The following is a 27,484-nucleotide window of genomic DNA, read 5'->3' as shown; positions in this document are numbered from 1 at the left end:
ACCCAAGAAGGCTGTCACCACCCCTGACAAGGTGATGATTCCTAGGACCTGTAGCTATGGCTCTCAGGGACAGCTTTTCCTAAAACAGGTAGGACTGGCAACCTTGAAATGGAGCTGTGTGACCTTGAGCCCTTGCATCCCCTGTTTGAACCTTTTTTGTCTGTTAATAAAGAAACCACTTTGACCTCTAAAGTCTCTTCGGATACTGGTCTGCTGTCAGTCATGTGGCCCGAGTCCCTTCTCAGGAGGCATCTTTTGGGCCTTAGAGTCTGTGGGAATCTTTATTAAAACAGCAAGCATGTAAGAAGGGGGAAATGCATTATTTTATCAGTTTTCAACTGAGTGGAGAGGGGACAAGCACCAAGTCTGGGGGACACATCCTGAAACTTTGTCTCAAGAATGAAACGTGTGCAATCTCTCCTGTCTTATTTGAAAGCTCAGATGGACTTTCCATCCTTCTCCATAATGGATTTGAGTGTGGGGGCCCCAAATATCTGAGCAAAGATGATTGTCCAGGAAGGCCACCGCATTCAGGCTGTAGCTGTGTGGGGGCTGCTGTGCAGACCTACCACCATGAGAAGCTCCACCTTGAGCCCTAGGAAGGTGGTCTGACTTTCTCTGGCCTCGGGAGTGAGCAGGAAGTCGGGGCCCCAGAGGCTGAGTACTTCCTCTCTGCCCTGGCGTCGGGGCAAGAGTGCTTGAGGTTTCTGGACCAGGCCCACACTTTGGGCAATACCTCTGTGCCCTACCCTGACACAACGCAGAAGGTTCAGTGCTGGGCAGTGTGGTGGGGGGGAGGGGAGGGGGGAAGGGCTCTGCAAACCTCACCTCACTCTGCCAGAGGCTGGCTGGAGTGGAAGAGGGCCCAGTGCCCACCTGATCTCAGTTGAGTTGGTCCTTCTCTGGCTGGAAGAGGATGCATTCTCTGCCACTAGAAAGGGCCAGGACCTCCTTCCCAGGTGGGATCAGAAGGACATGATCACAGCAGAGGACCTGGGTTAGGTCCTGGCAGCCTCTGGGGCTCCCATCCCAGAAGTGCTCCCTGAGTCGAGGGGTCTGGGCCTGTAAAAGGACACCTAGTAATAAACACCCCCTACCCTTCCTCTTCTGTAGCCTTCCCTGCCCCGGGAGCAGGGCTGAGAGCCCCCAGAGAGCTTGTGACTGGAGCAGGCCATCCATGGGTCACCCACAATTTCTGTCCCACTCTCCCGATTCCTGACACTACTGGACTCTGTCCTTCTCCTTCAGCCTGGGTCGGCTGTGAGCTCAAGATCTCTGAGGGGCCAGCAATCTCTCGGGCAGCTGCAGTGGGGCTGGGGTCCACTGGGCACTACAGCAGTGCCCTCCTCTCCTGCGGCCCCTGGTCCCCGCTGTAGTCATCCCCGCCAGTTGGTCAGGCAGTCCTGTACACTCCTTGGTGTGTCCCTCAGGTAAAGAGCCCTCCACACCTGACCTGTGCCAGGAACGCAGAATCAATAGGGGAGGAGGCCGAGGTCCCCTAAAGTTCACGGTCAAGCTTGAGAGTGGAAGAGTCCAGGAGCAAAGCCATGGGGTTGGCACTTCAGGCCCGGGTGGTGGGCAAAGTGGGTGTGGATGCCAAAGCCTGGAGGGCCCTCAAGGTAGGGCCAGGCCTGCTGTGAAGGGAGGACCTGACTGAGCCGTGAGGGATGAGAAAAATTTGCATGAGAGGAGAGACATCTGCAGTGGTGGTCAGGGCTGGATCGAGAGTGCCAGAAGAGGTGGATGTGGGGGTGGGGGTCAGGAGTGCCAGCTGCTGCAGAACCGGGTGTGTGTGTGGTGGGGGGGGCACCAGGCCTAGGAGGGAGTTGGATGAGAGTCTGCTGGAAACAGCGGCAGACAGTGCACATCTCGCGTGTGACCTGCAGTCAGAGCTGGCAGAGCCTGCTGTGGCTCTCAGACCTGCCCAGGGGCAGAGGATGTCAGGCATCCACTGAAGCTAAGTCAAGCCCGCTTCCAACTGCTCAGCGTGTTACCTATGTCAGGTTTCATCTGTCATCCACACCACCATCCCACCCCTGGAGCTGAGCCCCGGGGGTGCTGGAGGATGCAGGGTACATATAAGTCCTGCCTTGAGACTGTCAGAGGCAGGAGGGTGAGGGCAGATACAAACTATGTAATCGCGCCATCCTGCCAGGTGAGGCGAGGGCTCCTTCTTGGCTGTGCAAAGTAATAATCTCTTAAAAGCACTGGGGCAGTGCAAAGGACGTTACACCAGACGACAAGTGCTGGGTTGGCTGGCTCCTCCCGTGGGGCCCTCTGGATGCAGTGCCGCCCGCTGTCCCCTGGGGCGCTGTGGGGCCCGGAGCCGCCTGGCTCCGCCGCCCGCTGCTCGCCGGCTCCGCACTCACTCGGGAGGCTGCCCCGACAGCAGCGCGCTCCGGCGGTGATCCCGAGCGCCCACCGCCCGCTCCGCCCCGCTGTGCCACACGCCGCTCTGCCCCACGGTGACATGGGCGTCCCCCCGGTCCCTGAGGCCGGCGGCCGGCGCTGGGGGCCTCTGCTTCTCGCTCTCTTCCTGGCTGCGTCCCGAGGTAAGGTTCGCAGGCAGCTAGGCGCTGGGGAGGAGCCCCGAGAGAGGACCGCAGGTCACGGGAGGGACACGGGCAAAACAGGAGAATCCCGAGAGTCCTCTCAACCTGCTGTGACCTCCACCCCACTGCACTGAGGCGGCTGGGACCACTGGGCAGGGTGCCAAGTGTTCCAGCTGGTGTTGGGCACATGTGCACACTGACAGCTGCCCAGGCAGCCGGCAAGACTGTCCCCTGAGGATTGCCTGTCCCACCCTTCTCCACCCAGAGGGCAAAGGGCACAAGGAGCTTCTGCAAGACAGGGATGGGACAAGGTGGAGGCAGCCCCAGTTTGTGTTAGTGAAGCTTTTGACAGCTCTAGCATCTCCCTGCCCTTCTGGCCTCTGAGCTCCAGAACTCTCAGCCAGTGCCCTGGTGACACTCCTGGCTGAGCCTGGGTGGACACTGGTCAGGGTGGGCACTGTCCACTCCAGGACAGCTCTACCCACCTGGTCCCTATTCTGAGGGTCTGAGGGCCAGAGTGTCAGCAGATTCCTGACATCTGGCAAGGCTGCTGCTCACAGATCACTGTGGCTACTAGGGAGGATGTGGGACACTCCCTGAACTCAGCAAGAACCCCTTCTGGGTCCTCTCGGTTGATTTATGGCATCTCTGTGGCCTCAGTATCCTAAACTCAGATATAGAAGTCCCACACTTCCACACTCCACCCTGTCAGGACTCTGGATGTTGTCCTGGCCAGGACACAGGGACTCCGGGGGGTGGGGCCAGGGCCCTGGGACCCACAGCCTGGTCCTTGCTTCTTGACTGAACGGAATTGAAGAGACTAAACTCAAAGGAGGAGGGGGCTGGCAGGCAGCCCGGGGATCCAAATGTGATGGGGAGGGCAGGGGGAAAGTGTGAGTCATGGAGAGAGTCAGAGGGAGGCAGGACAGAGGTGGAGGGCTTGGCAGAGAGACCCAATGGGCAGGTCAGAAGAAGAGAAGGAAGGGGGAAGATGGGATAAGAGGGAGAGGAGGAGACAGAGAACCTGGAAGACACCCCAGAAACAAGTTGGGGTGTTTGTAGGTGGCTTGTTATCTAGCACTGGAAGCCTGGCTTAGGCCTCTGATAAGGAGGCGGGAGCCCAACCCCAGAGTGGCCTAAGCTCCAGCCTGGATATTCTTCAAGATGACACCCAAAGGGTGGGGGAGTGGAGCTGCAGGGAATGGTACATTCCGGCACGGAGACCTTTGCTCATGGTAGGATATGGCTTCCAGAAGGAGCAGGGGATGGTGGTGGCAGGCAGGAAGACCAGCACCTTACCCACCATGGACCACCTGCTCTGCCCTCCCCTCACTTGGCTGGGTTGCTCCCAGCCCCAATTTGGGAAACTGAGTCCTAGAGAACCAGGCTTAGCCACTCAGCTAGCAGCACATCCAGTAATGGGAGGCCCCAAGGGGACCTCAGAACCCCTCACCCTATTTTGCTTCCATAGCTTGGAGCCTTCACTCCCAGAGGTCTTGGCGACTCAAACAACTTGGTGCACCTAAGGGCTGTCTCTCCCTGGGACCAGTCAGGAACACAGCTAGGGCTCCACTGAATGGCGTCAGGAGAGTCTCCTTTCATGGCTCTGGCCTGAGTCTCACCTGTGACATAGGCACAGTTGCTAATGGATATTTCTCCTCCTACCTAGTAGCCTGTGTAGTGGGGGAAGGTCACACAGGGGATAGGTGCACCCTGGTCTCCAGGAGGGTCTGGGTGTTGAGAATGCTCACCATCCTGCCGAGGTGCTGGGTTGCCCTGGGCAGGATCATTCAAGAGTAAAGCCATTCTGCCTAGGCAGGGGAGGTGGAGTAGCTGGAGTAGGTCTGTGCTCCAGTTCTGGATAAGTAAGGGGCTCAGGAGCCCAAGAACCATGGAAGATGCTCCTTTCATGGGCCTGATGCAGGGTGGAAGGGATGGAGGGAGCACCTTGGGAGCCAGGACCCCAAGGGTGCCAGCACCTCGTCTTCCTCATAGGCATTCCCAGGACTTGTGGAAGGTGCTGTCCTTGTTCCACTCTCACAGGCTGGCTCAGTTCCAAACTCTGGGACCAACAAATCAAGCTGGCGGGGGTGCATCAGGGCTAGGGAGGGGTGACCATCTTCCCCTTCATGGTAAACATGGCTGCTCATTGAGTAACCCCATGTGGCAAGGCTGACACAGCAGTGGTCAACTCTTAGGAAATCCATGGCCCACTGCCCAGAGGCCCCAGAGTACAGAGAACAGCCTGAATGCCAGTCTGTGGGCATGAGAGGGCATCTAGCCTATGCCAGGGGATATACCCAGGGGCCAGAGAATACCAGGGAGCCTCTAGTTGAGCTGGGCTAATTTCTCCTGTTTGTCCCACGCAGGGCAGAGGTTCTGTGACCTTCCTGGGAGAGGGAGGCCCAGGAGGTGGTGCATTGCTGAGACATAAAAAGAGGCCACCTGCCTCCCTGCCGTGTGTGAGATCTCAGGCCTGAGCAGGAGAAAGGGTGAGAGGGTCCTTCGGGGTCCATGTGGCCTGCTGGTGCTGACCAAGTCCCATGTGCTGAGCCTGAGGGCAGGTTTAGGCCAATGGTTGATCTAGAGGAGGCTGAGTCAGCCTTGTCTCTGTGCTTTCCGATGCCCCATGGATCGCCTTAGTTCTGGCATGGCAGTGGCCTTCCTGATGGTATGCCTAGTGGGAACGGGGAGGCCAGGGACCCTGTGGGTCCTGGGTCCTGCATGCCACAGTTTCCAGACAGCCCTCGCTTAGCAGTGTAGCTTTGGGAGTCAGATTGAGGCTCAAATCCCAAGCCATTTGCCACTCTGTCACATCAGGCAAGATCCCCAGCATCCCCTTCCAAGTCACCCCGACTCTAACATGGAGGTGTGACAGCCCCTCCCTCAGATGCAGCGCTTAAAGAGCCGATGAGCAGATGACCTCAAATGGAGGCCAATCCTTGCGAATCCCGTGTGACACATTACTCCTCGGTTTCTGGGGACCACCTACCATTGGTGGTCTATCAGCTCCTTGCCACCTGTGGGGCCGTGCAGAGCACCCAGCGCATGGGAAGGCGTTGGCTGGTTGTGCCAGGACTGGACTCTCTAGAGTCCTGGAGTCTGAAGGGTGCCCAGGCTGACAGCCACCCACAGACATCCAGAGGTCCCTGGATTCTGCAATGTCCATGGAGGTGCCTCTAGGTTCTCCTTTTAAAGTCCTCCAGAGATGGGGACAGGGCAACTTCGAGGTGAGCCTGGTCTAGAGTTTGCATATCTCTGTGGGATGTTGCTTGTATCTCATCTCCTCATTAGTCCATGTGCTCAGTCTGACCATCCCCAGAGAGAAGGACAATGGCCACCATGTTGGCCATCAGCAATTCAGGAAAAGTTTTTCTGTTACTGACCAAGCAAGCTCAGCTCCTTTAGCCTTTTTACCTAGGCTCTGCTCTCCCATGGGGACCTGAGATTAAGTCCTGCTGTTAGTCACTCATCGTGGGATCCCAAACACACACTTCCCCTTGGGCTGTGCAGTGAGCAGGTTGGGTGGCTTGGTCTCAGTGAAGGGTAATTCCATGCTGGTGTTTCCTGAGCCCGTTTTCTCATCCCCTTTGTGATTTCGGTTGTGCTAGCCTACTGTCTTGTCTGCTCCCCGCCCCCTTTTAATCTACTCATTGTTTTGTCTGAGCAGGTAGATTTTAAAGGAAACTTTTTATCATTGTCATAAGCAGAAAGCCCATATCATCTGCCATAAATAGAACAAAATCATAGAAACACATAATAGGAAAACCAAATAAAGGTATTAAATTCTAGCTGGAAACTTTAGTCAGGGGAAGGCTCTGAATTTGAAACCTGCCACTATCTCTTTAATAATAATGATGATGATGATGATATTGATGATGATGATAATGAGGAGGAGGAGGGGGGAAGAGGAGGCAGAAGAAAGGAGATTAGCTTTTACAGCAAGAGATGTTTTGAAAAGACACAGTGGCATTAAACTGGGACTTTCTCTTTGATGTAATAAGGGCTGAGAGAGAATTGAAAAGGGAATAACTTTCTCTCTGTATGATTCAATGTTATTCAATATTGTAAAACCAAAAGTAAAACTACCTTAAGTTATAGATGCTGCCAGGCAAGCTGAGCCCTCATTGGCCAGACCATCTGTCCATCTGGGGGCAGAAGGCAGGGCCTTCAGTCAGTCCCTGGCTACCCCTGGTCTCTAGAGAGTAATCAGAGGGCTGCAGGCCTCTGGAGGCCTGGTTTCAAATTCCTGCCACAGTTGACCAGCCGTGAGACTCTGGGCCAGCTCCAAACACTCTCTGTGCTTCAGCTTCCACAGCTGCACAATGGAGATGCTTCCAGCACCTGCCCCTCAGGTGGGGACATTAGATAAGCGAGTTCACCTCAAAGTTCTTAGAGCGACACCCAGCACAAAGGGGCTGCTACTGCTACCACCACTGAGCCTCCTGCCCTGGTGGACGGTGGGGGTCTAGGGGACTTGAATGGGGACTTTTCACAGCGTGGCTCCTAAGGGGAGGCCAGAGCTGAGGTCCTGCTCATGCAGACCCCCTGTGGGAAGTCCCTGGAGTCTGGGACGGCTCATCCATCCCAGCCAGGCCTCTGCCCCCCCCCCCCCCCGCCCAGGCTCTCCCTGGGGAGGCCCACTGACCAGGAGCCTCAGCCCCCGATGCTCGGAGGGTTCCCAAGGGGCTGGAAGTGTGGCTTCCTCCCATAGAGCCTGGCTTCCCCTTCCCGGCCTCCTTAGTCTGATGTGAATGGACACTTCCTGCTGGGGCAGGTATCAATAAACACATCTGAGATGCCCTTTGTCCTCGCTGGCCAGAGAGCCCCCTGGGCAGACTTGCTGGCTTCAGGGCCTAGGCCTTCGCCCTGGGGCACTTCCTTTTCTAGACCGGCAGGCTCATCCTGATTGGCCTCTGCCTCTGTTTCCCTCAGAGCTCTGCCTCGGGATGAAGGCCCCCGTGGCCATTCTGGAGGGTGAGGCCTGGCCAGGAGCTAAGGGCCTCTGTGCAGCCAGGGACCAGAACTTTCTCATCTAATGCGGCGCCAGCAACAGCAGGCGATTAATAGCTGTTTACTCTTCAGCCCCGGCAGTGGGCGGAGCTCAGACGTGTGGGTGGGGCCTCGGCAGTGGGCGGAGTTCGGCTTGTGGGTGGGGCCTATCGGCCTGAGCAAGCCGGGACCACTCCAAAGGGTGCTGCCTTGGCGTGGGCAGAGCGCAGTCTGTCAGGGAAAAAACAAGGCTGTCCACACCCACCCGCCACCCGCCCTGTGCACACCCGCGGGGCTCTCCAGGGGCCTGCGGGGTGGAAAGACACCCAGGTCACCCACACTGGCATCCTGAGGAGACGAAGGGAAAGCGCTCCTTCCCCTGTTCAGGGACAGAGGTGTTAACCAGAGGCTGAGCTCCACCTGTGGCCCGGCCCAGCCAGAAAGCAGCTGAATTCCCCGAGAAGCTGTCTCTCTGCCTGGGGCTCCTTTTAGGACCTTGCTAAATATTTGTGGAATGAAAGAAAGATGTTTTCTGTTCAGGTTGGAGGCAGTGAGTAAAGGGTTCAACCAGGGGTCAGCTCTTTCCAAATAGCTAAAAGATGAGTCTCAACTCCACCCACTGAAGGGTGGGGGGCTCTTCCTGTTTGAAGAGCTGGGGTGTCTAAGGCGTGGACCTCAGTTTAGCCACAGAGGGCTGTGTGGCCAGTGGCTTGACTTCTCTGAGTCTGTTTCTGCATCTTTAAAGTAGGGATGATAATACCCACATTAGGGGGTATTGTGAGAATTGAATGAGCTCCACAAGAGCCTAACATGTCCTAAATGGTTAGGATCTGTCCCTCCTGCCCACAGGGTCTCAAGGTGGAGGTGACATTGGAATGTGCAGAGCCTCTAAAGAGGATATAAAGAGAGGGAAGCCCAGAGAAGGTGCCCAAGGCCACACAGCAAGGGCACAGCTAAGTGGGCACTGGGACCCAGGCACCTTGCTAAGTTCCGGAACTTTCCTGGCTCATGGCTGTCTTCCTGCAGGTGCTCCTGGGAGCCAGGGCCTGGTGGGATGACTGACTGAAGGTTCCCCCTGGCACTCGCTCAGGCCCAGGCACTGGTTACCTTCCTGTCCCACAGGCTCTGGGCCCCCTTGGAGCCTGGGGCCTTCCTCCCCACCCACTTTCCTGGTCTCTGACAATGACCCAGGTGTCCAAAAGGATCTGCTTCTGACAATGAGCAACATCCTCCTGCCAAGTAATTATGATTCCAGCCTGTAACAGGAGGGGTGCGCAGGCACAGGGCGCTGGACCCCGTGCTCTGTGCTGTTGTCCCCAATGCTGTGCCCTGGAGTGTCCTCCCAAGGACAGGCCCCTCTGGGCCGGTCCCAGCTGGAGCCTCAGACGTGACAAAGGGACGTTTCTGGCCTCCTCCAGACACCCCAGGACAAAGCCCTCCTGGGCCACCCCCATCTGGACTTTGGCTTGAAACTGGCCCCGCCCACCCCTCCACCCCACCCGCCTGCCCGCCCCAATCCCAGGGCAGCTTCTCCTTTTTTTCTAAAAGGGGAAGAGGTCCTTTTGGGACCTATGGGGGGGATGGGGGGGGATGGGGGGTGTGGGATTGAGCAATGCCCCTTCTCCTGAAGTCCCTCTTGTCCCCCTGTGGGTTTCCAAGGAAAGTGCCTCCCGGGAGGCCAAGTCCTTCCTCACTGTCCTGGTGCAGCCCTGGGGTCAGGAACACCACTGCTTGGGCCCTGAGGACTCTCGACTGGTGCCTTGTCCCCCTGCCTGTTCACTTGGCCACCGGCCTCCCCACTGAGCCAACATCTGGGCTCACCTGTCCATCCTCTGGCCCGGCTCAGCTTTGGGCTTCCCTGCTCTGCTCTCCGCTCCTGTCTGAGCCTGAGGGTCACATGGATGGGCTGGGGCAGTCGAGCCTCCACCCTGGCTAGCTCCTGGAGGGAGCTGTAATCCTGTGTCACAAATCAAATGTCCACAGAGCCAAGGAAGTATGATGGGAGAGTGAAGCAGGTGGAGGCATTCGGGAGCGGTGAGGACTGTGGCAAGCCGGAGCACGGGGGCTCCGTGGAAAGGGGAGGCTGCTGCTGAGCTCCCCTGGACCGTTGCCTCCCGGGGAGCTGACTCGGTGGCCTGGTTTTCACAGGAGTACGTTACGAATCAGAATGTTCATATCAAATCCCTGAATTTTAAGTTAGCAATCTCAAAACAAATAATCTAAGATACTTGGAGGGTCTAATGAGATGTTTGAAGACTGGATGAGGCCTGTGGGCTTCCAGTTTGGGCGATTTTCCGCCGGTATGGTGTCTAAGTGTCTGAGTCTGAGTCTGGTTTTAGCACTTCCTGCGTGATCCTCAGTGAGTTACGATGTGCGCCAGTATCCTCATCGGTGAAAAGGGAACAAACCCGACACCTACCCCACAGGATTGTTAGCTCTGCCCCAGAGCCCTGGGCCTCCAGCACAACACAGGCTATTCTTCTTACAGTTGTAACTAGATCCCGCTTGACCTGAAGCCCCCCATGTTCCAGGCTCTGAGTTCATACCTTCTGAAACTTCAGTCAAACCAGTTTCCTCCCTGGATCTCTGTGCTACTGTCTGTAAATGAGAGAAGTATCCTGCCAGAATTTCTGATGTCTTTGTTAACCCTGCAGTGACTTCCAGAAGTCTGGCTCTCACATATAGGCAGAGCACGGGGAAGGCCCTGGTGTATCTGTTTTTACCTTCTAAGCCTAACACCCTACTTCTGCAGATGTGTGCTTTGGGACCAAGGCCTTGCTATTTCCTGATACTCTCCTCTTTCTATCTATCTATCTATCTATCTATCCATCCATCCATGCACCCATCCATCCATCCATTCATTCATTTTTGGTACCGGGGATTTGAACCCAGAGGTGCTTAATCACTGAGCCACACCCCCAGCCCTTTTTTGTATTTTATTTAGAGACAGGGTCTCACTGAGTTGCTCAGGGCCTTGCTAAGATGCTGAGGCTGGCTTTGATCTCGAGATCTTCTGGCCTCAGCTTCCTGAGCCACTGGGATTATAGGTGTGTGCCACCGTGCGGGCCATGGATGATATCACCCTTTAGATACACAAGCACTCCAAGATGGGGTCTCAAGCCTTTGTCAGTCACTCACACTGTAGCGGGAAAGAGTTCAAAGCTGGACTCTCTATTCCATTCCCCACCCCACCCCCACTCCTTGGAAACGTTTCTTGAGTAGAATCAGAGAACTATCTAGCTCCCCTGTATCAAGCACCAACTACTGTGGAGCCACTTTCAGAGCACTTGTTACTAATCCTTGACTCCAGTCCACCAGGGAGACTTTTCCATTTGCAGTAAAGAGTCAGGCTCGGGGCCATGGCTACTGGACTCTGAGGCAGGCTGGCCCCCTCCCAAAGCCCCAGCAGGCTGCCTCCCTCTTGACTGGGCAAGGCTTCAGCTTTTCTGGGGTGGGGACCCAGCCTTCGGCGGACGGTGCTGGACTCTAGGGTCAGGGAAGTGGCACCTGGAGGAGGAGTGGCATTTCCTTGGGTCTAGGCAGTGCCCCTGGCCGGGGCAGTGAAAGGACACATTTGTTTGAACCTGTTTCCAAACCCTGCCTTCCTGTCTGGCTGGCCTACAGCAGCCCCGAGAGGTCAGTTAGACAACACAGCCCCCATGCTAACCTGACACAGCGACCCTCCCTGTGTCTGCAGAGGGCACAGATCTCTGCAGGGGCCCTCACCTTCCCGAGCAGCCCTCCTGCAGCCCTGGGCTGAGCTAGCGTTTTCTCACGGTACAGATGAGGAAACCGAGACTCATTCAGCCACACAGAGGACAAGACCCTTCCCCAGTTTTGTTTTCAAAAGTCAGTGCTTGGGGGGAAAGTAGGGTAGGGTAAAAAGGACCAGGAACGCGTATTGAAAAAAAAGAAAAGAAGGATTAGAACGTGGTTCTCAGGGCCAGAGGGAGGCAGAGGCAGGGAGGAGCTCCCCACCCTGTCCCTCCGTCGCCTTGGGTTTTCCGGCTTCCCAGTCAGGGTCTCTCTACTTGCTAAATCCTGCCTGTCCATCATCAAGTCCAGAGACCCTCCCTCCTCCCAGAAGTGCCCTGACCACCCCCCAGAAAGCTGTTTTCTCTCTCCTGCAAGAGTCCCGAAGCCTGGCACTGGCTCACCCTTGTCTGTGGGGTTCCCGTGCCAGGGACACAGGCTTGTCTGCTGGGGAAGCCACTGGCTCCCAAAGGTCTCATGCTTGGCGTCCAGGTGAGGTGCAGCGTCTGACGCTGGCCTTGCATATAATAAGTGCCCACTGGGGAGGAGGTGGGAAGGGGCAGAGGGGCAGATGGCCCCCAGCAGGGTGGCATGAAGCAGTGCTGAGCATGAGCAGTGCAGGGGCCGCCCTGGGCAAAGCTACCAGGAGAGGGTCACATCCGGCTGCCCGGTCTCTGCCTGCCTCAGAGTCTCTCCTTTCTTGGTCCCACTCCCAGGGCTACACCAGCGGGCTGGGCTCAGGTGGCTCCTTCCCCCAGGTGGGGACGCGCTCAGTACTAATGACCAAGGGGAGGCTGGGGGGACTGGCACTCTCTCAGGCAGGTGACCGGTGTTCTTTCTCTGACCAGGTCTGGTGGCAGCCTTCAAGGTGGCCACACCATATTCCCTGTACGTGTGTCCAGAAGGGCAGAACGTCACCCTCACCTGCAGACTCGTGGGCCCTGTGTCCAAAGGGCACGACGTGACCTTCTACAAGACCTGGTACCGCAGCTTAAGGGGCGAAATGCAAGTCTGCTCTGAGCGCCGACCCATCCGCAACCTCACGTTCCAGAACCTTCACCTGCACCATGGGGACCACCACACAGCCAACACCAGCCAGAACCTGGCCCAGAGCCATGGGGTGGAGTCGGCCTCCGACCACCACGGCAACTTCTCCATCACCATGCGCAACCTGACCCTGGAGGACACTGGCCTCTACTGTTGCCTGGTGGTGGAGATCAGGCACCACCACTCGGAGCACAGGGTTCACGGGGCCATGGAGCTGCAGGTGCAGAGAGGTGAGGGCAGCTGTGCGCATAGCCTGGGGGCGTGGGCTGCTGCGCACCGCCCTGGACCGTACTGGAGACTATACCGGTGATGCTGGTGCTGCAGTGAGCGTGGGAAGGAGTGGCTGAGCGTGGGGGGTGTGGACGTGGGTTAGCGAGTGTGATGCAGAGGGGGAGAGGGAGGGCATCTGTGGCTTCTCGTGGACGGACCTGGGCTGGCAGGGTGACTGCACCGCGGCCACGGAGGGCGTGGGCAACAGCTTGACTGACAGGGGCCCTGGGTGTGAATGGTGGCTGGCTGAGCAGCTGTGTGTGTGCACGCACGTGTCTGTCCAGCTGAGAAGGAAAGGGCTGGGAGATGGATAAGTGTGGGTGCCAGCAGGTCCCCACTTGTCCCTGGGGGTGGCATGAGAATGAGCAGGGTGAGAACATGCCAGGGTGTGCCAGGGTGTGCCAGGGTGTGTGCTCCAACGGGGCCAGCACTGCCGAGAGGGCGCTAGCTTGCAGCACATGTACCCGTGACATATGCTGAGGGGACACTGGCTTAGACAAGCCTGCTCGGCCTTTTGGGTGTGACACTCAGCTGATGGCCCTTCTCTTTCCTCCCACAGGCAATGACACGCCATCCAAATGCGTCCTGCATCCATCCTCCCCACAGGAGAGCGAAAGTAAGGACCACCCTGGTGTCCCTCCTGCGTTCTCTGTCCTCTGTCCTCCTGCGTCCTCAGCCCAGGCCGGGCTCTGAACTCTGGCCTCACTTCCACATGCACTTGGATCCCCGTCTCCCCCCCTGCGGCTCCCAGAGCTTTTGCTTCCTCCTTGGCTATAGGAGCTGGTCCCCGTCCCCCTTCCAGCTGCTCCCTGCTCCCTGCAGGAAATGCTCCTCCGTGAATCAGGCCTCACCATTTTCACTCCACATACAGGGAAACAGAGGCCCAGAGAGGTGCCTCACCCCCCACCCCCGCCCAAACACACAGCTCAGGCAGCACAGCAGAGATATGGCTACAGGTTTGCTTAGCTCTGCGCACGTCCCCTTCTTCCCACCTTGGGGGAGGAGACTGGACATGCAGGGCAGTGAGCGGCTGTCAGATGCAGTGTTTACCTAGACAGTTGCCTCAGGGTAGGGGACACTGCTGTCACAGGTGGCTGAGCACCCAGAGGTCAGGTGAGAAAACCCAGCAGCTTGGAGACAGCAGGTAAGGGGACAAGTCTAAGGGATGTCCTGCCCTTCTGAGAGGAGGGGCCTTGGCTTCCAGACCCTCTGGCCACACAGCACTCATCAGGAATCCTGTGGGGACCAGCCCCTGTCTAGGCCCCGGAGATGCAGAAGGGAAAACTGTGTCCTTGGTCTCCAGGAGGACAAGCAGGAGGGCCTGAGTCAGAAGGGGCACAGCTAAGCTACAGCCCCCAAGCAAACCCCAACTCAAAGGTGGTGGTGGCTTTTGACTCAAGTTACCCATTTTTTTCTGTTTTTTTTTTTCTGTTTTTTTCAGTACGAGGGATGGAACTCAGGAGTTAACCACGGAGCCACATCCCCAGCCCTTTTTATTTGTTTTTTAATTTCACGAGGGGGCTTCACTAAGTTGCTTAGGGTCTTGCTAAGTTTCTGAGGCTGGCCTTAAACTCACGGTCCTCCTGCCTCAGCCTCCCCAGTTGCTGGGATCACAGGTGTATACCACCGTGCCCGGCTTAAAACTACCCCCCCCCCTTTTTTTTTTAAGCCAACAAACACACACCAACCAGAAGCAAAATTAGAACATGCACTTGAGTCTGAGTTAGACCTCCATGGACCTCAGGAGGGTCCAGCCCCTCTCCTGGCACACTGCAGAGCTCTGTCCTCACTTCCCCTCTGAGTGGCCACTTTCCCATGCAGCAGCTCAGGACTCTGTGCCCGCAGCTGTGCCTGTGATGGGACAGGGTGGCCAGTCCAGTGGGGCATGAGTGACATTCACTTCCCCACAGCTCCTTCACTCTGAGTAAACACCCCAGTCCCACTTCTTCCTCCACAAACTCTGGTGGAGCCGGGCGGCCCACCGCTGACCCCAGGCCACAGCTGGGGAAAGGGAGGCTCAGGCAGGGGAGAGGCCCTGCTCCTGCTCCCTGACTGGGAGCCCAGAGGGAATGCCGAGGGGGTGAGGCTAGTGAGGGGGTGGAGGCTGGAGTCCTCTCTCCTGACCTGGAGGAGTGCAGGCAGAGGAAGGCGTCTGGGAAGGCCCGGGAAGCCCAGCAGAACTTGGACTTGACGGCCAGGAGCCGGTCAGGCATTCACCGCTGGGCACCTCTGTCCCCGGCGGGTGTTGGCGTTTCTGTCCCTAACTCTTCAGACAGTGAAGCCTCCCGGAGGCCCTGCTTCGCAGAGCTGCTGTCCAGGGAATTGGCTCCTTGAGGGTCAAAGGGACACGCTTGCGTCTGTCACAGCTGTGGGGGCAGGGGACGGCTCTGAGGACTCCTGGGATCCCCCTCCTAAAGACTCTTGGTTGCAGCAGTCTAGACAGTGGGCATCGGCACTGAGCAGGCTCCAGACGAGAAGCCTCTGGCCGTGCCTTGGGGTCGGGTGTGGCACTGAACAGCTCTGTCCCTCTCTGGAAACTATTATCACCCTGGGCCATCGGGCAGCGGGTCCTCTTCCTTAACAGCGAGGTAGTCAGGGTCATCTCAGGGGCTGCATCAGGGATGGAAAGCTCTTGTGCCCCCAGGGCCAAGGAGCTGGTGAGGAAGATAGCAGGGAGGGGTGGGGACTGGGGAGAGCACCCACCACCAGCCATGGGGTCGTTCCCACTGCGTGTGCCAGAGCAGCTGAGTGTTCGGCAAAGCTGGACACCAGGTTTTGTATGGACTCTCTCAATTTTAAAATGTTGACAACTAACAAAACTGTGTGTGCCAGGGCGGTTCCCTGAGTCCATTCTAGGGAAAGGCCAGGGGTGAGGTGGTTAAGAGCGTGGATCCTGAAATCAGCCCAGTTGCTCGACCTCTCTGGGCCTTATTTATTTATTTATTTTTTATCTGCCAAATGGAGATGATTTGAATAGTGTTTACCTTCCAGGGTTTCTGTGAGACACAGTGAGGTATTGCTTGTGAGGTAATGTAGGTGTGGCTGCTGTTACTTCTAGATGCCTGATTTCCAAGTCAACTCATCCAACCCCCTGTGCCAAGGCAGGGTGGCAGGTAGGTGGCAGCAGGCAGAGAGCACAGTCCTGCTTCCTGAGGGGCCTAGAGCCATTTGCCTGGTAACCCGTCACTGCCCAGGGCTGGACACTGGGTGCTGCTCTCCATGGTCGCTTGCCTTTGGCCAGGTTGCAGGGCCTGCTCTAAGACAGCCGCCCCTGGTCGGCCAGCCAATCTTCTAGCCAAGAAGTTCTTTGAGTTCCCTTTCTCTAGCTTTGGCCCAGGGCTCTAAGTGTTATTCCTGGGACATGGGAGTAGCTAGACCCTGAGATAAGTGAAAGTCCAAGTCCCCTGAGTGGGGAGGAAGTCACAGGAGACGGGGAGCAGGGACCGGGGAAGGTGGTGCCCAGGGAAGGGGGATCTGGGTGCATCTCTGCGCCTCTCCGCCTCTCCAACACGGCAGGTGGGCTGCGGCTACCCTCGTCCAGTCTCCTCCCTGGGGACCAGGCAGTCCAACCCGCAGCAGCCCACTCCTTCCTCCACACACACCACCAGGAATCCGGCAGACCCCGGCCCAACGGGCCCTCCTGCCCCACCCTGCTGCACGAGGGCCTGGCATACGCCCTAGCAAGTGGGTGGAGACCACCTCTGCCAGAGCCTTTATCACCTCCCCAGGGTGAACCTGACCCTGGATGGTGACTAAGCTCCCCCAGTGAATGCTGGTGCCAGCACTGGTGGTGCACGGGGAGAGGGATGGGGGACTGTGGCCAGGCTGGGCTCTGCAGAGATGCCCACAGACCCGTCCCCAAAGTCACAGACCTGTCCCCTCTTTTCCAGCCTCAATTCTCAGCACAGGTTGTAAGGAAATCTCAGGTTTTCAATGCTCATCTCCTAGAGAGGCCCCAGAGGGGGACCTCCACTCAGAGAAGAGAGTCAGGCAGAGGGATCCTGCCAAGCCTCCCAGGCGGACAGAGTCCCTGAGCACCTGTTGGAGCACACTAAGTGTTGCTTACTAACATCGGAGGAGCCCTGCTTTGATGACAGGAAGAGAGTGCTTTGCAACCAGCTTCTCAGATATTGCCCACAGGAAGGTCCTTGGATGGGGTTCAGAAACACGGAATGGCCTGAGATCACTCTATAAAGAATGCTTTTACTTTCAATATTCCACGTTAGAATGCAGCCTTGCTAAAATCTGCAGGGAGCCCGGTCGAGTGTGGAGCGGAACTTGCTTTGTAAGGAGCCCAGCCCCTGTTCCTGTACAGAAGAGCACTTCTAAAGCGCTTGAAAACGTTTTGTTCTCTTCCACCCTGCGAACAACCCCCTGCAAGCTTGTTTACACTGCTGGGTTGTTTGGCCACACAAAGAGATAAAAAAAAAAATGGCCTGTATTCCCAACTGAACCCCCAGAGCAACATTTAGATCACCGTCTCTCAGCTGTTTTGGTCAAATAGGAAGGAAGTGCCCTTCTGCTAGTTGCAGTTCTGAGGCTCCCCTGTTCCCAGCAGAACCCCTGAAGTCAGCAACTGGACTGAAATAAATCGCACCTCCCCTCGCTGCTGGGACCGGGAAGCGGCAGAACCTTCTGGAGGGCGATTTAGCCATCGCCTAAAAGAAAACTCACACACCACAGTCTGGCTCGGGACTTGGCTAGGAATTGATGTGTTCGATGCCCTTTCCCAGGGGACCAGGGATGCAAGCTCACGGAAGTCCTTCTGCAGAATGAACAGGCGACCGCCATGCCCACCAGCAGGACATGTTTCTATAAGTTTTGGGGGAGCTGTGTGTGATAGAGCCTGGGCAGGTGAGGGATCTCTGTACTCAGATGCTCCAGCTCTGATGAGCGGGAGAGCAAGGGTCCTAGGATCCCCTGTCTGCTGGCTGTGCAGGGAACCCATCTAGAGGGGCAGACAAGGGACCGTGGAGCACCACAGGGAGGAAGACACTTCTGAGTATTTTTTAAATTTGCATGTTTTGTTTTTTTTTTATTTAAAGAGCTCAATGTTTAAAAATGTCAGAGAAGGATTAACAATTCTCTAGTTCTTCTTCCAAGTTGGTCCCCTCCCATGACTTGTGTGCCTGAGGTTACAAGGTGGGGCTTCCAGGGATCCCTGACCCAGAGCTATGGGATCCCTCAAGGGGTGGCTTAGGGCTTTTTATTGTTATCATGGTTCGAAGTCTAGGACAAAAAGTGTGCCATTTTTTCCATTTTTAAGGGGACAATTCAATGCCATGCAACTGAATTACATTCTCAACCCTGTGAGACCACCACCTCTACTTCTGAAACTTTTTTTGTTACTTGGGCTTCTTTTGACCTTGAACTCTGTGGCACGGGGTCTGTGAAAGGCCTGCTTCCCTTTTTACTTTTTGGTATTCAGAATTGAACCCGGTTGCTTAACCACCGAGCCACATCCCCAGCCCTTTATTATATTTCTCTTAGAGACAGGACCTCACTAAGTTGCTTAGGGCCTCACTAAGTTGCGGAGGCTGGCTTTGAACTCGTGATCCTCTTGCCTCAGCCTCCCGAGCCCCCGGGATTACAGGCCTGGGCCACCACACCTGGCCCTGCTTCCCTTTTGGGCACAACCTGTGGCCCAGGGTGGTCCAGCTCTCCCTTGTGGGCAGGAGGAGGAGTCTGTTCTCTCTCCTGGAGCTGCCTCAGCTGTGAGCCTCAGGCCTGTCTTTCTCTGAGCCTGGGCCTGCCTTGGGAAGGAGGGAGGTGTCTTTGGAAGGCGGTTCCCAGCCATCTGTGCCTCTGCAGGTCACAGAGTAGCTGGGTCCCCCGGCTGCGCAGCCCTTCCTCTCTGGGCCTAGTTGCAGTTCTGAGGCTCCCCTGTTCCCAGCAGAACCCCTGGGCCTCAGTGTCCCTTTGGAGGGGAGTGGGATGGGCCTCACCCTGGCTGTCTCTCTGCCCCTGCAGACATCACGGCGGCAGCCCTGGCCACGGGCGCCTGCGTCGTGGGCATCCTGTGCCTCCCGCTCATCCTGCTCATGGTCTACAAGCAGAGGCAGGCAGCCTCCCACCGCCGTGAGTACTGCCCGCGGGGCGGGGCGGGGAGAGGCCACTGGGCCCAGGTCCTGGGGTTTCCAAGGTGCCAGGCAGGCATGTTCCTTTCCCTTCCTTGGCTGGGCTCCGCGGCTGAGCAAGGAGGACACCCAGGCACATGTTTTCTGGGGCCCGAGTGCCTGCCAGGTACTTGGCCCCCAGGCAGTGCCGGCTTGGTGCTCACCAAAACTGTGTTCTGAATGAGGGAATGACCAGTCTCAGGGTAACGGGAAGAGCTTGTGTTGATTTCTAAAAATGGCGCCACCCAGAGATTCTTTGGGGACCTATTTTAATATAAGGGTGGGTTTATTTTAAAAGCAGTAGCAATTTCGGGAACAAAAATGAGTTTTATTAGAAGTGGAAGATGAATTCAGTGAAGCCCTTCCTTTTGTGGAGAAGTCTGAGATCAATGAATTAAAGAACTAACCAAAGCCGAGTGCTGTGGTGCACACCTGTAATCCCAGCAGCTCGGGAGGCTGAGGCAGGAGGATCCCAAGTTCAAAGCCAGCCTCAGCAATGGTGAGGTGCTAAGCAACTCAGTGAGACCCTGTCTCTAAATAAAATGCCAAATAGGGTGGCTCAGTGGTTGAGTGAGAAGAAGGAGAAGGAGAAGGAGAAGAAGAAAACAACTAACCAAATGCTATGTCACAATGAGGGGCAGAGCTGGGACTGAGCCTTGGAGCTGGGCACCCTTGCTCTTTCCAGGGGATGTAATTTAACCATATGATCCAAATGCTCATCAGAGCCAACAACCCGGCTGATGGGGCTGCTGTGCCCGGCTCCATGCCAGGCCTGTTACGTACATTGTCTCACTTAGTCCACAGAACAACTCCTAGAACTCGGTGCCACCATTGTTTTTAGGTGAGCAAATTGAGGCTCAGAGAGGTTGTGTGTTGCCTAAAGAACCACACAGCAAATAAGCGGGGAAGCCAGGCTTCAAGTTCACGGCCTTGAACACCTTTCGTATTCTCATTCTGGGTAATAGTGCCTCTTCCCTCCCTGACCCCGCGGGAGCCTTGGCCAGCCTCAGTCCTCCCAGAGCAGGAGGGCAGGGAACTCTGCCCTTGCAACCCTCTCAGCCACCTCCCCTCTGCTTGGCTGCAGAAGGTACCTGAAGGAGCACTGCTGTCCCCAGGTCACACCTTTGGCTGCATCAGTTCCCTGTCTTCCTTCCTGGGGCTCCTACCTGGAGCCCCGCTGTGGATCACCTGGGGGCAATGACCTCCTCGCCTTTACTCTCAGGACTGCCCTGTTCCCCTAAAGCCCGCACGGCTTCCTGACAGGGAGCCGGGGCTGGCCTTGGGTGGCACAGACCTTGGGGCTGGAGCAGGAGCAGAGCCCAGAGGAGGGCGTGGCTGCAGAGCCGCTTGAACTGCCCTCCCCTGGGTGGGGCGGGGTGAGGGGGAGCCTGCCCAGCTCCCAGACAGCCCCTGTCCCTTCCCTCAGACAGCAGCGTGGCCTGCCTTGGTGTGGTCAGTGCGGTGTGGTCAGCACGCACGGGAACTGGGATACAAACGCATTCTTGGTGGAGGATGCTGTCTGTGGGGGGAACCTTCCCCAGGGACCCCCCCCCCTTCTGCACAGGGTTCCCTGGGGAAGGAAAATCAGAGAATGGACAGCCCCAGGCCCAAACGCCATGGAGGTGTTGGGTGGGAGGGGGTCCTGGGGACATGGCGGGGAGGGGACTGGGGCCAGTCACCAGTACCTCCTACTCCACACCTTGACACCTTCGCTTCAGGTCTAGCCCTTGGGACTTTCTAGGAGGGTCCAGTCTGTCCCAGGAAGATACAGGTGCACTGGGCTGAAAGGGGGTGTGTGGGCACAGTGATTGGCGAGGGGCACGCTGCCCCCCAGGGCATGCACATCCCCCGAAACTCTGAACGAACCCTGCTCCGCGACAGTTACTCTCTAGCCCTTTACCCCACAGAAAGGTAGGAAAAAATTCATCTTCTAATAAAAATACTTTTGAGGCCAGTCCCTCTCCCTCCCAAAGAAAATAAAAAGAGAATAAAGAATTGTCACATGATTTCAGACTCAGTGACAGAGACAAGAGAGGACAGAGGGGGTCGATGCTAGAAAGACCTGATGCCAAATGGAGAGTCAGTGTCCCTTGATGAAGCTGCAGGGGCCCAGGATCAGAAAGCACCTGGGGAACCCCAGGGTACAGGCGGGGCTGGTCAGAGCAGGCCGCAGGCCAGGGGGACACGCGGGGTGGTGGTGTGCTCCAGCAGGAAGCTTTCAGGATCCTGGCCAGGAGGGGGTGCTCGGGAATGAGCCACCTTCAGGGGAGGACAGAAAGAAGGGCCAGGGGCAGTGAGGAGGACAGTGTTGTGGGTGCGGCTTCCTGGCCAGCTCTAGATGTGACTCAGTTTCCCCAGCTCTAAAGTGGGACTAGCATCCTTACCCCAGAGGGTGGAGGACGAGGGCATCCACAGGGAGCCCAACACTTGGAGTCACCCCGTAAACAGGGCATGGTGCTGACAGATTTCAGGAACTTTGTGTAACTTCCCTGAGTTTGTGCTGCAGGGGCACCCCTCCCCCACCCCCCTCTGTTTCCTTAGAATGACAAGGACGAGGAGTCTGCGCTGGGGAGCCTAAGAAAGAGGGAAGTTAAGCCTCCTGCATCTAGTTGGTGCCACTTTGGGGGTTGGGGAACCCCAAGAGTGAGGCAAGGCCACAGCAGCTCAGTGTGGCTGGGACACGGGGTGCTCAGACCCCCGAAGCTTCCTCTAACAGATGTCACCTCTCTTAGGTAACCGGGGGACGAGGCAGAGAGAACCAGGAACCCTCTAATTAGGAACTGACCTTGAGTACTCCACCCAGAGGTCATGGCTGAAGACCAGGAGGGGACAAATGTCCAAACAGGAAACCACAGTTAGCAAACCCAGGAGCCAGGCCTTTGGTGGACACGCAGACACTGAGGGTCCCACACTGTAAGCCATGCCACAGGAGACGGTGCTGGTCCCTTTGCTTTCCTAGTGGCAAATGTCATCCCCCACATTTGGAAATCACAGACTTTCACTTATAGTCAAAATGGGCCACTCCCGGGGGTCCACCTGCTGGACAGGCACATGGGCGTCCTGCCACACAGAAGTGGAACCTGGGCCAAGCAGGGCCCTTCCCGGGACACTCCTGGAGTTCCCGAGGGGCATCTGCCACCAGGGCTCCCTTCCTTCCTGTGACTGGCTTCTTTTTCTGTCCCTAGGTGCGCAGGAGTTGGTGCGGATGGACAGGTAAGGCCCCTGGATGCTTTCCAGGGAAGACTCCCTGGGCCAGCTGTGGGAGGGTGGGCTCTGTGCTGGTGCAGTGGTCGGAGAAGCTGATACATTTGTGCTGGCTGGGTGTCCTCCCTGTCACCCACCCTGTCACTCACCCCTCACCCCCCCCACCCCACGGGCTGAGCTCTGGTTCTGCACACCCACCTCTGGGCCCTGGTGGCCGGCCTGGGAGGGGAGGGAGCAGCTGACCCCGGGGCACACACCGAACATGCAGAGGAGGCCAGTGGCTCCTGCCACCTGGGCCTCCCGCAGCAAGCTGTGGCCATCAGGCAGGAGAGCAGACACTGAAGGGGGGACAGCAGCTCGGGGGTGGGTGGGGGTGCTGCGCTCTGGGCAGGAGGCTGGGCCTGGAAGCTGGGCTCCGGCAGGAGCCACGCTCAGGAGCCTGGCCCCCAACCCCACCCAGAGCTCCTGAGTGTTGGAAAGGGACGGTTTCCCAGACAGGGCAATACGGGTCCTGTTGGTGATCCTGCCAGGAGCTCAGAGGTTGAGGGCCCTTCTCATCTCAGAAGACAAGAGAACCTTCCTCTCAGCTCAAATAAGCTTTGGGTACCTTCAATCCTAACGCCATTAGCCGTTCAGACCAAAGAGAAACGTGTCCCCTCCGTCCTGAGGCAGGGGTTTGAAGCTGCCTGCCTGTGTCCTGAGGGTCTGACCACAGGAGGGACTGTGGTCAGTGCTGGTAGTGGCCCTGAGGCCCGCAACTCAGGCAGGGGGCGAGGCCTGGCTCCTCTGCTTGCTGGGAGAGGCTGCCGAGGCCTGGGAGAGGGGACAGGAGGTGAGAAGAGGGGACAGCAGGGAGGGCAGAGGCCGCGCTCTGGGCAGCAGGTGACCTTCCACTCTGCTTCGCTGGTAGCAACATCCAAGGAATCGAAAACCCTGGCTTTGAGGCCTCTCCACCCGTCCAGGGGATGCCTGAGGCCAAGGCCCGGCCCCCCTTGTCCTACGTGGCCCAGCGTCAGCCTTCCGAGTCTGGACGGCACCTACTCTCCGAGCCCAGCACTCCCCTGTCTCCTCCTGGCCCTGGGGACGTCTTCTTTCCATCCCTGGGTAAGTGCTCTCTGACCTTCATAGCACCTTGACCTGTAAAGGTCAGGACCCAAGGGCACCCTGCCTGGGGAGTCCTCGCGGCTCATGGTTGGGCCGGGGCTGAGGGACCAAACAGTGCCCCCCCACCCCGTTTCATTTTGCCTCTGTTGTCCTTCGCAGACCCGGTTCCTGACTCTCCAAACTTCGAGGCCATCTAGACCCATGGGCAGCAGAGGCTGGGGCTGGGGCAGGTGCATCTGAGCCGGGGCTGGCCCTGGGAGTGTCCTCAGCCCCCTTTCTCCTGCTCTCGGCCCAGACTCTGCTTCACCTACAATGCCTGGACCCTCGGCCAGTCGGGAAGCTGCGTTGGGCAGGGGAGAAGGTGCTGGACTACCCACTCCTGTCCCAAGGAGGTTGGGGCACAGATTCTCCCAGAGACCTGCATTCACCAGGTGCCAAATGAGCTCCATCCTAAGAAGCCCCAGAATTTCCAGTGCTGCAGCGGCCTCTTGCCTAGGGACAAGAGTCTTGGGACCTGGTGGCATGGAGGGGACGAGGTGGACACTGGCCTGGGCCCTCAGTGGCACTGTCCCAGGCATGAGATGCAGGACAAGAGATAGAGAGACTCCTGCCCGCTGTGGTTGGCCTGGGTCCCTGTGTCACCTGAGGCTGCCCCTCTGTGGACCTTACTCTGTACCCGTGGGGCTCTGGGGCTGAGCTGCCTCCTCCCTGTCATCGGAACTCCCCCATGCCTCCTAGGAGCGGCGTCACTGAGGATCTGTCAACAGGTTAAGTGCATGTGGGGCGCCCACTGCCAGCATTCGGTCCTCCATGGCCCCCAGATGGGAAGTGCATACTGGGGCAGAGTGGTCCCTGTGAACCACCGGTGTCTTGAGCAATTGAGGCTGGGCCGGAGGTTGCGCCACTCACCGCGGATGACAGCGAGGGAGGGTGGGCGGGGCCTGTTGGGAAGGTGGGTGGGACCCCTACCTACCCTCCCTGTCCCTTGCTCCCACTGCTCAGCATGGCCAGTAGCGAGGGTGGCCACACAATGTTTCGTCCATACTGCGACACTTTTGATTGTGAAAAGGGGGTGCTATTAAAATGACCTGGGCAATAGGTGCAAACCCTGTGAATGGACTAGGGACGCAGGGCTTAACCCCGCATGCCTGAGGCCTAGGGAGGCCTGTCCCCTGGCATTTGGTCTTCTCTTCCATCCAGTCATGATGGGTGCCCCACTGAATGGGAGGGTGGAGGCAGTACAAAGAAGAGCTTGTTTCCTCTCTGCTCAGCCTCCATCTTCAGTGCCCTGACATGATCTGGTTATTTTATTTTTTATTATTTTGCAGGAGGGGGTGTGGTACCAGGGATTGAATCCAGGGGCACTTTTACCACTGAGCCACATCCCCAGCCATTTTTTTTTTAATATATTTTTCAAACTTAGAGACAGGATCTCGCTGAGTTGCTTAGGGCCTCGCTAAGTGGCTGAGGCTGGCCTCAAACTTGCAATCCTCCTGTCTCAGACTCCCAAGCCACTGGGTTTACAGGCAGGCACCACCAGGCCCAGCTGGTTTTTTTCCATACATGCATACAAGGGGAGTCCTTTGTGGAATTGCCACTGAGGGATTTTAAAGCACGTGAGGGGAGGAACATGGTCACTCTGGGATACAACAGGGTAGGCAGTGCCTGAAAAGAGGGAGGAGGTAGGTTGGGCTGAGCAAATGCCCCTCTGGTCTGGGCGCTATGGAGGGCAGAGCTCCAATCTAGGCATTTGTCTTCCAGCAGTGTTCCCTGGCTCTGCTGAGCTGGACGTGGGTGCAGAGAACCAGGACTATGGCGCCTGCAGGCAGGGAGAGGTCTGGGTGAATGGGGGAAAGGGACCAGCCATGCGGCAGGCAGCAGGAGGCCCCTGGCCAGAGAGCCCAGTCAAGCAGCCTTGTCAGGAGAAGGGCATGGACCCCTGTGGGCCTCCCCTGTGGCTGGGACCAAGGGACAGTCCCAGGCCTGGGAAACCTGAGGAGTGAGCAAGCACAGACCTTGCGACAGGACTGATACCTCAAATGACCAGGACACCAAAACCTGCTTTGTCCTTAGCGTCCCCTCTTCTACTCGGACACTCAGTGCAGCTGCCCTGTCCTCACAGCTCCTGGGCCACTGGGCAGGAGTGGGGAGGACACTGTCCTGGGGTAGGCTGTGCTGCCCCTAGAGTCGAAGGACAAACCCTCCGGCCAGACTCCAGTGGTCCAGCCCAGGAAGTGGGGCCCAGCCCCCTGGGGCTGCTGGCCTGGGCCACCCCGGGACCTTAACGCAGAAGCAATTTCTAAGAATTGGGCTGCTGCTGTGCGGAGGGCGGCCGCCCCGAGCAGCCGCGGCGCTTCCTGCCCAGCTTCCTCCCGTGGGGCTCCTTGTCTCTTCTTCTGGGGACCCTGCGAGTGAGCACATCACAGCTCCGCGGTTTCCTGTTTTCAGTGACATTGACTTCTGAGTTCCAGGCTCCGTCTCATCCATGACCCGAGCCGTGCCTGTGATAGCCCTATGGACGCCCTTTCTGCGGCGGCCAGGGGGGGCAGGGCCCTGGAACGCCGTGTCACCCAGGATGGTGGTGCCTCGAAGAGGCCTGCTCTGGTGGCTGTGGGGACAGGGCAGGCAGGGCCGTGAACATGGAGCTTCCAAGGAAGCAGGAGGAGCCCTGGGGCCTCAAGGATGTGTCCTGCCTAGCAGGGACCCTTGGGACTTGCCTCTCAAATGACCGGTCCTGGGGCTGCCCTCACCCCTGCCTAGCCGGAGCAGCCCCTGCATTCAGCAGCCCAGGGCCCTGGCCAGAGGGTGACACAGAGCCACCACCAGGGAGTGGGGTGGGAAGAGGGGCAGGGTGAGGGGCTGCAGGGGTCCTGTCCTGTCAGTCCCTGCCTCCTGGAGGAGGACTTCCTGGGCGGAGCTGGAACCCTCCGCAGCTGGCCTGGCTGCTCTGGGGGCTGGGCTAAGATTTGCTCAGAGAAACGCAGTCGGCAAAAGAGGAACCAGGGCTGCCAGCCACGGCGCTGGGTCAAAGCCCTCTCTGTGGAGTGTGTGCCTCAGTCCAGAGAGCCCGACTGTCGGGCCTGTCCTCTGGGCGGGGTGCAACCTTGAATCTTTAGCTATTCCAGTAGGGTGGGGCCCAATACCGGTCCAGCCTTTGGACCCGGCTACAAAACTGACAACCGATCCGTAACCGATCTGAGCCAGAATGCCAGGTGTCTGTGGGACCACTCACGTTGGCAGGGCCACTTCTGGCTTTCCACTAACTCTGGCTCCTAGCAGCCACATCTGAACCGGGTAGGATCACCTCTGGCAATAATGCCTGAGCTTGTGCAGCATGAGGACAGGCGTTTCATCCTGTTTCACAATTCTGATCTCTTGGGACGGCTCCTGGATTATGCATCCAAAGGGTGGTGAGGTCCTAACGTAGCTTAGTGAGAAAGTGCTGAGATCGGCTAGCAATGCCTGCCCTGGGCACAGGAAAAGCAAGTTGCAGGGTGTGCTATGTTTTGCTTTTTCTGTTATAATATTCTGTGCTTCCAAAACATTGTCACATCCACTCATGCATTGGGAAACAGAGGTTCTAAAAGACTTGCATCTTGTCAAGACCAGTGAAAGGTAGGGCTAATGCTTGGGTCTCCTGCTTCCCAGGCCTGTGCTCTTTCCAGTAACTGAATCAAATGGCTTTATAGGCCAGGGCCTGGCAGGGCCTTCTCCTTGATCTTGCCTAGAGTACCCACCAGGGTCCTGGGAGACAAACCTGTGCCCAAACATCCAGAGATCCCAACCGTCGGGCCTGTCCTCTACACCACTTCACAGCAGAAAGGTTACCGTCTGTTCTCTCCCTGCCCTGACCTGAGCCTTCTCTTCCATAGGTCTGGAAGACCCTTCTGCATCAGGTCCCACTACCCACTTTCTGCCTGGCAGCTACGAAGCCACAGGGCCCCTGGAAGGCCCAGGGGCCCATGCACCCCACTTATTTGCGCCAGGGGCCGGGGAAGGGAGCAGCCCTCAGCTGTAGGGTCTCCTGGAGGAACTCAGCTGGCTGTAGCCGCCGTATGTGAGCAGCTGCAGAGCATCCCCCAAGCAGCAAGAGTCCGGTCATTCTTTCTGGGCAGGGCAGGGCCGGCCCACGTGACTTGAACGCAGGAAAAGGCCGAGGGAGCTCCCTGGACTCCAGCCGAGGAAGCAGGGTTCACAGCGGCACAGGGGCCAAGTTCAAGGAGCAGAAGAGCCCTGCGCCTGAGCCCTGAGGCGAGCGCCCAGGGCAGTGTCCCCAGCTCCCAGACTGTCACTGCTGCGGCCTGTGCACGAGGAGAGGCAGGGGAGGTTGTCTCTCCTGCTTCCTGGACAGGTAGTGTCCGCAGGTGCCCACTGAAGCCAGGTCTGCTCTCTGGGATTATGTCTCCGCTGGCTCTGACCATGGGGCAGGGGCCTGAGGCCCTTCCC

The 27,484-nt window shown here is 57.6% G+C and overlaps 2 protein-coding genes across 16 annotated transcripts in view; one reads left to right on the top strand and one right to left on the bottom strand.

Annotated features, from left to right (window-relative positions):
• CDH23 (cadherin related 23) overlaps positions 1-27,484 on the bottom strand; it is a 381,002-nt gene that overhangs the window by 33,758 nt on the left and 319,760 nt on the right. The window lies entirely within an intron of this gene.
• On the top strand, positions 2,328-24,136 carry VSIR (V-set immunoregulatory receptor). The gene is made up of 7 exons (XM_081267146.1): positions 2,328-2,552; positions 12,146-12,574; positions 13,174-13,230; positions 18,585-18,692; positions 21,916-21,943; positions 22,845-23,038; positions 23,198-24,136. Exons 1-7 carry the CDS (start codon positions 2,471-2,473, stop codon positions 23,233-23,235), a joined length of 936 nt encoding a protein of 311 aa, XP_081123272.1. The 5' UTR covers positions 2,328-2,470; the 3' UTR covers positions 23,236-24,136.

Source organism: Spermophilus citellus (genome assembly GCF_964194105.1).
Source record: "Spermophilus citellus genome assembly, chromosome: 15".
Taxonomy (NCBI): Eukaryota; Metazoa; Chordata; class Mammalia; order Rodentia; family Sciuridae; genus Spermophilus; species Spermophilus citellus.
This window is presented reverse-complemented; position numbering and strand designations above follow the sequence as displayed.

Bases quoted from the DNA above. Each gene is read 5' to 3' on its own strand.
- VSIR (XM_081267146.1), top strand. From the start codon at position 2,471: ATGGGCGTCCCCCCGGTCCCTGAGGCCGGCGGCCGGCGCTGGGGGCCT. The intron at 2,553-12,145 runs GTAAGGTTCGCA...TTCTCTGACCAG, and splicing joins CTTCCTGGCTGCGTCCCGAG to GTCTGGTGGCAGCCTTCAAG. The intron at 13,231-18,584 runs GTAAGGACCACC...CTGCCCCTGCAG, and splicing joins CTCCCCACAGGAGAGCGAAA to ACATCACGGCGGCAGCCCTG.